This window comes from Crocodylus porosus, unplaced genomic scaffold, assembly GCF_001723895.1.
Source record: "Crocodylus porosus isolate Cpor-Errol unplaced genomic scaffold, CroPor_comp1, whole genome shotgun sequence".
In the NCBI taxonomy this organism is placed as follows: domain Eukaryota; kingdom Metazoa; phylum Chordata; order Crocodylia; family Crocodylidae; genus Crocodylus; species Crocodylus porosus.
Window position 1 is genome coordinate 157,621,188 of NW_017728906.1, and position 12,519 is coordinate 157,633,706.

At 43.0% G+C, this 12,519-nt stretch overlaps 1 protein-coding gene across 1 annotated transcript in view; it reads left to right on the forward strand.

Moving 5' to 3' along the window:
• Positions 1–12,519, forward strand: part of TRPC4 (transient receptor potential cation channel subfamily C member 4) — a 227,405-nt gene that overhangs the window by 111,044 nt on the left and 103,842 nt on the right. The window contains exon 3 of the mRNA XM_019530026.1: positions 7,943–8,461. Coding sequence (XP_019385571.1) covers positions 7,943–8,461 — 519 coding nt within the window. The remainder of the gene's footprint in view (positions 1–7,942; positions 8,462–12,519) is intronic.

Consider the following 12,519-nt stretch of genomic DNA (forward strand, 5'->3'; position numbering starts at 1 on the left):
GAAAGGCTTATTAATTCCAAGATATGCCCTATTGTCATTCCGCTGCTGAGCCTGCAGAAGTTACAGTCACAGCATGGCCTGTTAGCATTGCATCCTCCCAGCATTAAAGAAGCCTTGCATGTCTTTTTATGAAAACTCTGTGAAGTATTTCAAGTGTGTGACTAACTACAGTGAGTGCAAATAATTTGCTTTGATTTCTCCAAGAATAGTCCATATAGGGTTTCTGAGAGCATAACAAAAATCCAGCATAGCATCACTGACAGCAGTGAAATGGTTTAATACTAAAAAGTGGTGAGTGTCACCAATCAACACTTGACAAAATTAGTCTTTTACAAAATTGTAAAGAGGGGAAACATTTGACCCAGTCACTTTAGCATTCCATATAGTTTTCATACAAAATCATTAGGAATCTTAAAGTAGCAAGGGTAAATTTACAGTTTATGCCATCATAAGCTCATGATGGCATAAAAGCCAAAGCATTAAAGTTTACCACTTAAGTGTAAATGTTTTTGCAAGCCAATGTGAAGTGATTTATATACTTTTCTATATTTGGGTAAATTTGGATGGTAAGAATTCCAAAATGCATGCATCAGCCTTATAACTGAGTTACTTCAAGATGAAAGACTTTGTTAACCCAGGGAAAAAAAATAGCTCTTGAGTAAATGGACCACATACACAAGTCAATCATTGTGAGGCTGTACTGTTTGAAGTGGTGTCTCCTTTAACATTTCCGAAAAGATTGCTGTTAATGGCATGCTAAGATAGCCTTGGGTTCTGGCAAAGATAGCAGCAAATGTTAGCTTAGTATTGTCAGACAGTATAAAAATAATAACCTCCTAAAGAGATATGACTACTCAGAGCGATCTCTGGACTTTGACTTCTGACTTTCTACTTTTGTGTTTTACCCTTTTATCTCTCTCCTCTTAACTTCTTTTTTTTTTTTTTTTTTATTTTGATGCCCAAGGAGAAATTCGTCAGTTGCAGCAAATGCTGTCACAGAACAATGCTATTTTTTTCACAGTAAGCCTTTGTTCTGCTGTATCGGGACCCACAAACTTACTTAGATCACTTCAGGTTCCTTCACCTTGCTTTTGCTTTCAGAAATCAAAGTACAGTCTTCAACAGCAACAAACTGTGCACTATTCTGTTGGAAATTTCATCTTTTTTTTTTTTCCTAGTACTGTCAAGGAGTAGGATGACTGATCATGAAGTTTAAGGGACAGAAAAATGGATATAATAAAAGAGCAGATGAACCTTATTAGTAAAACAATATGGGTCTTTCACTGATACAGTCTAGAGGTATGACTTTCCCGGAATCCTCAGCCAATGTTCAAAGGAAGTAAAATAGCGATACGAAGAATGAGGTGCCCCCAGGGGCGAGAGACCACCAGGGATTCTTACACAGTTCACATAGGCAGACCCTGAGTTCTTGGAGCCATGATGCTCCAGCATGCCTAAATGATTCAAAGAAGGACAGGGTGATCAACAGTCTTTGAAAGAGACTGCTGGAAGTGTAGACATCCTCTACCACAGAGCTTGCGTTCCTGTCTGAACGAATTGTTGCCAGCACAAGGGAATTAAGTCCATTACATTTACATTCACTTCCACAAAAGCCAGATAGTCTGACCTGGAGGGTAATAAACAAGATTCCAAATGCCCCTTTGGGGTCAGTCTACCTGTTACGGGCCAACCACCCACCTTCTCTCCTGCCACGCCTTGTTATTAATTGATTAATAGATGTAATTAAGCAGGAGGTTGCCCATTTTCTTCCCCAGTGCCAGGCGATGCTATCTGTGGCTCTGTTCCTCCCCTGTACCGCAGCCCAAGGCTCATAGATGGTAATTGTAAATTCCTTTTTATGTCAGGGTTTAAGCAACTGTGGGCCTACCCCCTTTTCCTCTAGCTAGGCCTGTCAGTCAAAAAAAACCCACAATCCACTAATCAAAGCCAACCCCTCACTTGGGCTCCTGCCCCTCTGGGGCGCTGGGATCTACTCACCCCTGAGTATTGCACCCTCTTCTGGCGCTGGAGTCAGTGCCCCAAAATGCTGATCCCTCTCTGGCACCAGGGTCCGTGTTCCCCAAAATGCTGCTCCCTCTTTGGTGCCGGGGTCCATGCACCCCAAAATGCTGTGCCCTCTCTGGGTCCTCAAGCTGCTGTAGGTCCGCTATGAAGCCTCCTCCATCCCCTCAAAGCTTCACCCAAACCACCGGTGTCAAACAGCAAACAAAACACAAGCCCCTGGACTATAACATAAATTCAAGCCGCCTGGCTATAACATCATCCAAGCCATACCTGGGGTGCTTCAGCTGTCACCAGTATCAGAGACTATACCTGCAGTAAGGCCTCTCCCCTTTGGTTACTCTGGGAGAGCTCCGTCCCCCTTGGCTGCTGGCAGGGAACTGCCATCCTGGCCTCAGCCCTGGGGTTTATATATGAGCCAGGCCCCACTCCTTCCAGTCACCTGACCGGCTGCCAGGGCTTGAGCCTTAACCCCTACTTCACGGGCCGGCTGTGACCAGAAGGTTCCAGAATTAAAGGGGCCACTCTGTCGCTTAGTAACAGGGTTGCCAGTCTGTCCTTAAGTGCAGTTACCTTCCCCCTCTGCTCCATTAATTTCCTTAGCACTCCCAATATTTTTTAAGGTGTCCCATAGTCATGTTCCTTTTTTTTGGATAACATGGTCTGCATTACTTCAAAGTAACAAAAATGTCCCAAGAACTAAATATTTACTCAAACCTAAGACAGTTCCTGCCCCACCCCCAGTCAGCATGGGCGGGAAGCTCCTTATCTTAGATTCATGTGTAAAGTGGAGGGGGGAGGACAAGTGGATGCTGTGGCTCTGATTGGCTTTAAGCCTGGACCTAGAGCACATGGAAACTTTGTCCCTTTCCTGGCCAATCATCATCACCAACACTACTGCATGGCCCAGCAAGAGTTGAACTTCTATGTGCTATTCTCCAGAGAGGAAACAGAGCTATAGCATCCTTGGACAGGAAGGGGTGGGAGGGAGGCAAAAATGATGGAGAGTGGGACATGCTAGTGGAAGGTGCTAGGAAGGCTACAGGAGAAGTGGGGGGCAGAGGACAAGGGGCCACCTGACCCACCCCCTAGCTACCTAACCTCCATAGCCACTATTTTCCCTGCTGTAGCAGTAGGAATGCAACAAATTTGAGATAGGCCCCTAATAACTAGAGTCTATACCTGGAAAACTATAACAAATTTATATATTTTTCATATATAGAATTTAATTATGGGATGCATATTATATTCAGGATTGATTTAGATTCAAGGAAATGTGGTAATTCAGAAGCAGCCCAGCTTTGAACTGGCAGGGTTGAGGTCCTGGATCAGAGGAGAGCTGTGTATGGGCCTCTATATTGCAGCACTCTTGTTGAACATAAATGATGAAGGGGATGCTGCTATTTGAATCCCCCTGTGCATTTTCCCAGGACCGACAGGACCATATAAGATGCTCCCAAGCCCTACTCCTGTGACTGCATTGCCCTGGGCTCTGTGTTGAACTCTGCTACGCAGCCTGATATGGGGATGATCTCCTTCTATCTTCTCCCCTCTTTCTGCATCTTCTCAGCATCTGATCTACTTATTCCAGCTTGGAAGAGGTCAAATGAAATTTAGCCACAGTTTATTTCAAGTCACAAAGCATTTCACCCAAGGACATGCACTCATGTAAGAGCAGGTGATGTGAACCTAAATTTCCACACTGCATTACATTAGCAGTATCACTTTTTGGATTCATTTTTTCAGTTGCCAGAATGCAATTAATTGTTGCCTTCAGGGCCCAGTTCTGCAACTCACCCACTCACATACAGAAACAGCCCCATTGAGGTATAATCCTACATAATTTCCTTTTCATGTGAGAGCTGAAAAATTAGCCTCTTAGAAATAAAATTGTGTTCTCTAGAAAGGTGGAGGGGTGGGGTGAGGGCATCCATTTGTATAATGTGACACTTACATTTTTTGTCAGCTAAATTTTGTTTTCTTTCTCCTTTTTTTCTGGTTCTGCAGGGTTTCTGCTTTGGTTTATTCTTTTACCTCTTCAGATCATTGTTTTTTTCACATGCTTTATCCTGTTTACTATTACATTTTCCTCACTGTTTATTCTCTGCCATAACACCTCACTGAGTTTTCTATAGGCATCCACCTTCCTTCCAGCAGTGGCTTGTTCCTCAAGCTTTAGAAAGCTTTCTGATCAAATATTGTATTGCTTTGCCTTTTAAAGGAGCAGAACTCAAAATATTCTGCTTGTTTGCAGAAAGGGCAAGGAGGAGGGACTTATCCCATGTTCATTCATTTACAAATACTGTAAACATAGCAAGTTAGTTCTGAAAATCGCCGCTTTCAATGTGTCTTTTAAGTCTTATTTGCTGAACTTACTGCCAACAGCCACATTTCTTCTTTCTAGCAGTCCTGTAAGGCCAGAGGAGAACAAGCAGTGTCTGTTTTATATTACATGGTTATACACTCAGTAGAAATGCTGGATAGTAGGCACTTGGGGTACCTATACTTGAGCAGACTTGATTAGTGGAGTCTGCTGGAGCCTGGTAATTAGTATCTAGTGTATCAGCATCCCTGTGCTCATCAAATGAGCTTTAATTAAAGCACCCTGGCTGCCATTTTAAAGTATGGGGATGCTGATACACGAGACACTCAGGCACTTTAATTAGAGTGGCTGTTGGAGCACATATATAAACACCTTGATCTCCAGGATCAATTGGTAGTTGTAGTGACTGGAGAAACTACAGGTAGTGTTGGAAAGTATGAATCTGGGAAAGCAGTTCATAGAATCATAGGTCTGGAAGGGACCTCCATAGCTCTTCTAGTCCAACCCGCTGCCTGAGGCAGGATCATCCCTACCTAAACTATCGGATGCAAATATATAATCTAATCTCTTAATAACACTGCCACCACCCCGACACAACACAAGGAATAACAAGAAATAACCTGCCACATGTAAAGCAGGCAGTTTACCCTAGGTAGTCCATCCCACTGCCTCACTGTTCTAGGAGAGCAAAAGAAAAAAGGTGCTCTCAATCATGGGAAAGACAAGCAAACATGGAATACAAGAATGTAATATTTATACTAGGGGTAGGCAATTATTCGAGATGAAGGGCCACTTCATTTTTGTAAGCTGTTGTGAGTCAGGTCAGCGTCCCCCTGCTCCCCCATCCCCTGCCACACTGGGCCAGGTCGGCACACTCCAGCACCCCCACTCACAGCTACTCACCAAAACTCTCTAAGGTGCTCTGCCCTGGGGCCCAGCCCTTTCCTGTTACCACCCAGTGACCCCAGCCCTGGGGTCTCCACAGAGCTGTGGGCAGGCTGGATTCTTGGGGTGGTGACAGTGCAGAGCCCAGGGCAGAGTCACAATCTGCTCCCACCGTGCCCCTGCCCATGGAACTGGTGTCCATCACAGGGACATGTTCAAAGCAGGTTGTGGCTCTGTTCTGGGCCCTGGCCCCATGCTGTCAATGCCCCAAGATCCTGGTCTTGGTCCTGCCCTCCTGTCCTTCTCCTCTCCCAGATGCTACTTCCTGCCTGCCTGCCGCCCCATCCCATCTGCCTCGGTGAACATGCCCTGCCTGCACGGGTCCTAGGCTGGTCTCCTTGGAGACTCCACCCACCTGCCAGCTCTGTCCAATGTTCCTACCAGCCAGTGGGGGGGGCAGGGTGGGGGTGCCTAGACAGTGGGGCCAGGTCCAACAGCAGCTGCAACACTGGTGGTGGCAGCCAGAAGCAGCTGCTGCCACTGGGGATGCAGGGAAACAGAGTCTAGCTGCTATACTGCCCCAGTCCCGTTGCATTTCCAGGGGCAGCAGGATTGGCCAAATGCTCCGTGGTCTGGGCTGCCCTCCTCACCTGGGCTGGGCAGGGCTGAGGGACCTACCATAGGCTGGATAAAACTCCCTGGTGGACTGGATCTGATCTGTGGGCCGTATTTTTTCCACCCCTGATTTATAAAGCTATTTCTTTAATTGCAATGACACATCAGAGGCTGCAGTAGAAAAATGGGAGTTAAGCTAGAATTTCCAAAGAAAAATAGAGAGGCAGTTAGCCATGTTGGTCTGAAATCAAAAAGAAGAAAACAAAGAACATAGGACCTTATTACTCCTTACACTGTGAGCCACATAAATGTTGATCAGTGTTTGTGCTAGCTCTAGTTTGGAGCAGTCACACTTCAGGGCACCATGGGCTTGAAGGACTGAAATGTAAGAATCCTTCCCACCCATTCCAGGCTTCTCCCCTGTGCCCGACCTGGCCCTGACTGCTGCCACTACCCAGGCCCAGAGAGCAGCAGTGATAGTGGCAACCAAGCAGGCAGGTTAACCCTTCCCTGACTGCCCCTAGGGATGGACAGACATTGCACGCAGCCACAAGTAAGCCACGGGTGGGGAGGGGCAATGAGCAGGGATCTGGAGTGTTGGTAAGTACGGTGGCGGGGGGCAGTGAGCCTGATCCAGGTAAGAGGGGGATGGATGGTGGTTGGAGTGTTTACTATTAGGTGTAGCCTAGAGTGACTACACCTTAGTATAAGATGAGCTCGGTAACAGAGATTAGAGATAATTCTTCCCTGTAGTGGCCTAACTTTAAGCAGCATAAGAAGTGCTGAAAACTAGTTTTAGATGTTACTGTGTGGACAAGCCAGGCATTAATTGCTCCAGGAGCCACCCAAAATTATCATGTAAGAAGTCCGGTAGCTGAGGTTTGAAGAACAGTATTAAAATAAAGTTGGCAAGGGTCAAAGAACAGTAATGATCAAGGCATTAAAAATATAATAACAAAAGGAGAAAGCATTTCAAACTCCCTCCTTACTTCTGTTTTTAGTACTTTATTAGGACTCTATCTTACAAACCATTTCCTATAGTTAGATTAATCACGGCACTATACCCAATAATAAAGTACAGGAGTGAGCTGTGAAATAATTAAAAAAAAAGAATAATAAAAAATTAAAATGTAAAACATATTGTGGCAATGTATACACATATAATAATAATAATAATAATAAACATTAATGTCCTAGATCATCCTCTCATTCAAATTTTTTCTTTTTTTTTTCCCATTGACTCTTTTAAAAATGTATTTTCTCTCTTTTTAGCTTATAATTGTGGTTTACCAGTCTTCTATTCACCTGCCCATGAGAAAACCAGATAGAGAGTGATTTCTCCATGGTTCCAACCTCTTTTTAAAACTTAAATTATCCTATCAGGAGATGGGAACAATACCATCTATCATACATGACTACCCTGCAAGCCAAATTAAAATTTGTGGCAAATCATTATTTAACCTAGTGGATGGCAACATTTTTTTTATATCAGGATGCATTTGTAAACATTAATGGCCAGTCCTGACCCAGTGCCCCTTACTCTGGACCTACTGCTCCCCACACCCAGGCCCCAGCCCCCAGCCCTGGCACCCCGTGTGTAGGGCAAAGGGTAGATGTGAGGGGCAGGGGGGAGGTATTTGTGGGGAATGAGGGGCCCCAAGCAGCCCCTTGAAGGCTGGAACTGTGCTAGCCTGCAAGTGAAAAGCCAGTTTCCACATCTTTCTACTTTAAAGGAGAATCCATTTTTAACATTTGTTTGCAACCCTTTCATATAGTCTTGCAACGCACTTTTGGGTCTTGACCCATGGGTTCAGAAATGATGATTTAAATGCATTTTCTCCAATAAATTACTTATGGAGTGTTTGTAAACAATCAGTTTTTTTAATAATATTTCACCCTATTCCTGACCATAAATGAAGCAAAAAGGAGATAACTTTCCCAAACAAAATATTATTTATAAATTATTTCTTACAATTCTTATTAGACATCAACACTAGTCAATAAGCTGTTTGAAAAAATAAATTATTTATAGCTTGATTTTCTGTTGCTGCTATTCAAGTAGGAGTATATACTAAGTGTTTTCATTCTTTCTTACAGGTACCACCCATACTTCTGGATAAGCAGTTCTCGGAATTCACACCGGACATTACACCCATTATTCTGGCTGCTCACACAAACAATTATGAGATCATAAAACTTCTTGTACAGAAGGGGGTTTCTGTACCCAGACCACATGAAGTCCGCTGCAACTGTGTTGAATGTGTGTCAAGCTCAGATGTGGACAGCCTACGCCATTCTCGATCCAGACTCAACATCTACAAGGCTCTCGCAAGCCCATCTTTAATTGCATTGTCTAGTGAGGACCCTTTTCTTACAGCATTTCAACTAAGTTGGGAGCTTCAGGAATTGAGCAAGGTAGAAAATGAGTTTAAATCAGAATATGAAGAACTGTCACGGCAGTGTAAGCAATTTGCAAAAGATCTCTTGGATCAGACACGGAGTTCCAGGGAATTGGAAATTATTCTTAATTACAGGGATGATAATAGCTTGATAGAAGAACAGAGTGGTAATGAACTTGCAAGACTGAAACTGGCAATTAAGTACCGTCAAAAAGAGGTGAGTGTGCTGGAGAATATTTAAACTTATTTAATAGCAGTAATCTGATAGATAATAGTCTGGAATGTGTCCTTTTAAGTGAGACAAATTGCTGCTTACCTTTTTTGTTCTACTGGGTCTCTCTTTTCCTCCCTTTAATTAGACACATTTAAGAAGTTGTTAAGATTTAATAACACTACTATCTGAAATATGCTATTATATCATAGCTCCAGGAAGATTACTTTTTTTGTACAGACATTGTCACTAACACAGCATTGCAGCTCTTCTTTGATGTTTGGATCAAAATTGCAAATAATTCCTCAAAACGTTCTGCACAGACATCCCCTCTGGACTGAAAAAATGCAGGCACATGACTGCAGGGGCTCAGGATAGAAGTCAGGGGGTGCTAAAGCAGCCTTCCCTTCCCCTTTCGAGTGCTGAGCTGATGGCAGCATGTCCAGGCCCCAGCAGCATGCTCTGATTTTGCCCCCACCCACTCACTGGTCAGCGAGGGAACCAGCAGGGATTTACACAGCATTTAGTTATACAGCAGGGAGTTACATAGCATTTGTCAGCCCATTGGCAAAACAAAAGGATCTCTCATTAGTTCAAGCTCTTCTTAAACAATTTTTCCAAGGAAGGAACATAGGGACATTACCAGCTACCTATTGATTAGCTTCAAAGAGCCCTAAGCCAACACCGTCCTGTCTGCCTTTGTCCTGTCTCCCACATCACAGACTGTAGCCAGCATGTGGTATGTTAGCTAACGCCGAGAGGTATCTGTGTAAGGCAGAGGGGAGGGAGGAATCTCTGCTTGAGTGGTGGTGGAGTGGGAGCAGGAGGTAGCTAGGCAGACACCCTGTACCTGTAGTCTCTGCTGGAGCTGCAGCCAGGGAGTAGAGGGGAGGGACCAGCCCTGATGGGCTGGATCAGAGCCCCACCCAGCGTTGCAAAGCATCTGGAATTCTGGGGGACTCTGATTTAACTTAAACCAGGAAGGGGTCTGGGACAGACATTGCATAAACCAGTTTGACCCAAATCAGTTAAGGATGATACTACATCCAACCAGGTTTATCTCAGACTGGTTTTAGACATTTTCACACCAGTTTGTGTATACTAAACATCAGTTCTGTCACAGGTTTAAACCAGTTTCTGACCACTTAAACTGGTTTATGTGTAATATCTATCCCTAGCCAAAATGCCTAGGCTTAGTATCTGGTGGGTTACACCAGGGAAATTGTTCCAGAGCACTGGAGCTACTATCCTAAAACTAGCCTCCCATGTGTTTTGCCAAGTGAACCTGGAGCATTAATGATACTTGCAGGAGGTTGGTTTTAGGGGACCTTTGGAATCAACATGAAACATAAGGGAGAAGGTGTTTCCTTAGGTATGCAAGGACGAGACCATTTATGGTTTTCATGGTCAAAACAAGGACTTTGAATTGTGGCCTGAAGGTTATCAGGAGTCAATAACTGAAGGACTGGAGTAATGTTGTAGTGTCTTTAAAATCCAAAAGGTTCTCATGTGCTTTATTACAGTATCAGAACCTTGCTAGAATATTCACAGGGGAAAGCATGCTGTTTTCAGAAGTTGTACATGTGATTCCAGATGAAAATTTCACTTGCACTTCCAAAAGCAAGTAAAATGCAGTGATGCACAGATAAAAGGGGGAGGGGGGGAAATACCTGAACATTTCAAATAATAACAGATAGTTCTGTTCATATTTTAAAAAATGAACGAGGTTCAGGGTTCCAGAGTCCTTTGTTTTGCTTTGTGTGTTTATTTTTTTTTATTTAAACAACTAATTCATCTCTCTTGAATCTTTTAGCCTACAAGAAATAAAGCCCATGCATTCCATTTAGCATATGAGTGCAGTTTGCAGAATAAAAACCTAAGTTAGTAAGAAGCGTGAATTTCATAAGTACTAACCAGTACATTTTTTACTTGGAAAAGGTCTACATTTAAAATGATTGAAGGTAATTATGAAGACTGACTACATTTTGATAGATAATATATGTGACACAATTCTTAAAGAGGTCTTGTCATACTCTTTTGCTTTTTCTTTCATTATTTCAAGAAACATGTTCCTTAGCTTTCTAAATTACTCTCCACCTTGTACTTTCAGACGTTTTACCACTTTTGCATTTTTAGAAACTGATCTATATATCTGCTATTTATAATTCTCAGAAAAATAATTCCCTTTATATAATTTATAGGTAAACATTCACTTGGCACCTGTCTGCTGTGACTTGGGTTTTCCAGTTTTGCAGTTACTCAAAAACCTAACTGTAAAGCCTGAATTTTCTTTCGTCTTAGGCAGTGAAAGACATCTATAAGTGCAAATGACCTACATGTTCCCAGTTGATTTCCATGCCTAATTAAATTGCAGTAATGAAGATTATTATTCTACACGGTATCCTTGTTGTGGCAAACATTAAAGTAATGCTGACTTTCAGGGCAATGATTCCGAATCACTTGATCACATTTTTGCCATTTCTTCTAATATTTCCTGATAGCCCCGAAGTAGACTCAGGGTTCATAAGATTCCTTCACTATATTCCTAAATGTATTTGTCCATTACATGCTGGAACAAATAATGTCACCCACAATGGACCCATTTTGTTGGTCCACGAGATGGCACAGTATCGAACAAGACCTAGGGGTCACGATTGACCTGAAGATGAACATGAGCCAAAAGCGTGATGAGGTTGCCAGAAGGGCAAATACAACTCTGGTGTGCATCAGCCTGTGTGTGGCCAATAGATCCAGGGAGGTACTTCTCCCTCTCTGTTCAGCATTGGTGAGGCCTCAGTTGCAGTACTATGTCCAGTTTGGGACACTGCACTTCAAGAAGGATATAGATAAGCTCGAGAGGGTACAAAGATGGACCACCCATAAGGTTATGGCCATGGAGGATAGGCCCTATGGGAGACTTTGGGAACTGGGCTTATTTAGTCTGAGTAGGAGAAGGCTGAGAGGTGACTTGATAGCCACCTACAAGTACATCGGGGTGAGGACCAAGATCTAGGGGAGCATCTCTTCAGGAAGGCACCTCAAGAGAGGACAAGGACCAATGGGCATAAGGTAATAGAAAGTAAATTTAGGCTAGACATAAGAAAAAACTTTTTCTCTGTAAAGGTCACCAGAATCTGGAACACAGTCCCAGCAGAGGTCATCCTTGGAAGTGTTCAAGAAGTGATTGGAAGTGGACAGGCGCCTTGTTGAGCTTGTCTGAACCCAAGAACTTCCTGCACATGGCAGAGGACCAGACTTGATGATCTTACAGGTCCCTTCTGGTTCTATGATTCTGTGATTGTAGTAATGGAAGATGCTGTGTTAGGTCCAGTTTTGGAAAGCCTAAAATAAATTAAATTGTCCCATAACAGCAAAGTAAATTCTTGGTTTTGTCTGCTCCTGAGCAGATGTATGACAATGGAAAATATTTGAAAAGTTCCCTCTCTTTGTAAGCACACAGTGTAAGCATGCAGGACTCCTCTGGACAAATTCGAGCTGCATATTTCAGGAGACTGACAACAAATATAATGTATTTATTCAATTTATATCTCACCCTTCCCAGAGAGGCTCAGAAATATGGGAGTCTACAAGTCGTAGATGCTTAATGTGCTGTCTCTTAGCACAGAAAGATGTTGGCTCCTTGGTCAAAGCCAGCACTTTGAATTTTGGCCTTAAAGTTTTTGAGAAGCAGTACAGACTCCCATTCAGCCTGTTTATATTGGTGCTTAGAGAAAAGGGCCTAACCAAATCATATCTCTGTCTTCACTATTTCTACTATTCATACGATAGTAGAGTTGAGATCCAAATATGTTAGCCTATAAATATACTATAAGAGACAGTCTTTGCCCTAAAGAATCTCAAGTTTGGTTTAAGTGAAGGAGCCATAATCAACCTAATGAAGAGAATCAGGGAAATGTACCAGGTAGTTACTTGCCCAGTTAGCTGTCCTTTAAGAGACAAACAAACAAGAACTGTTCTGGATAGTAGTAATTTCTAAGCGTATCTGTAGGTAATTTACCATGGACATCTTATAGAAATGAGGCTTGAGAAGGATTTGAAGTATG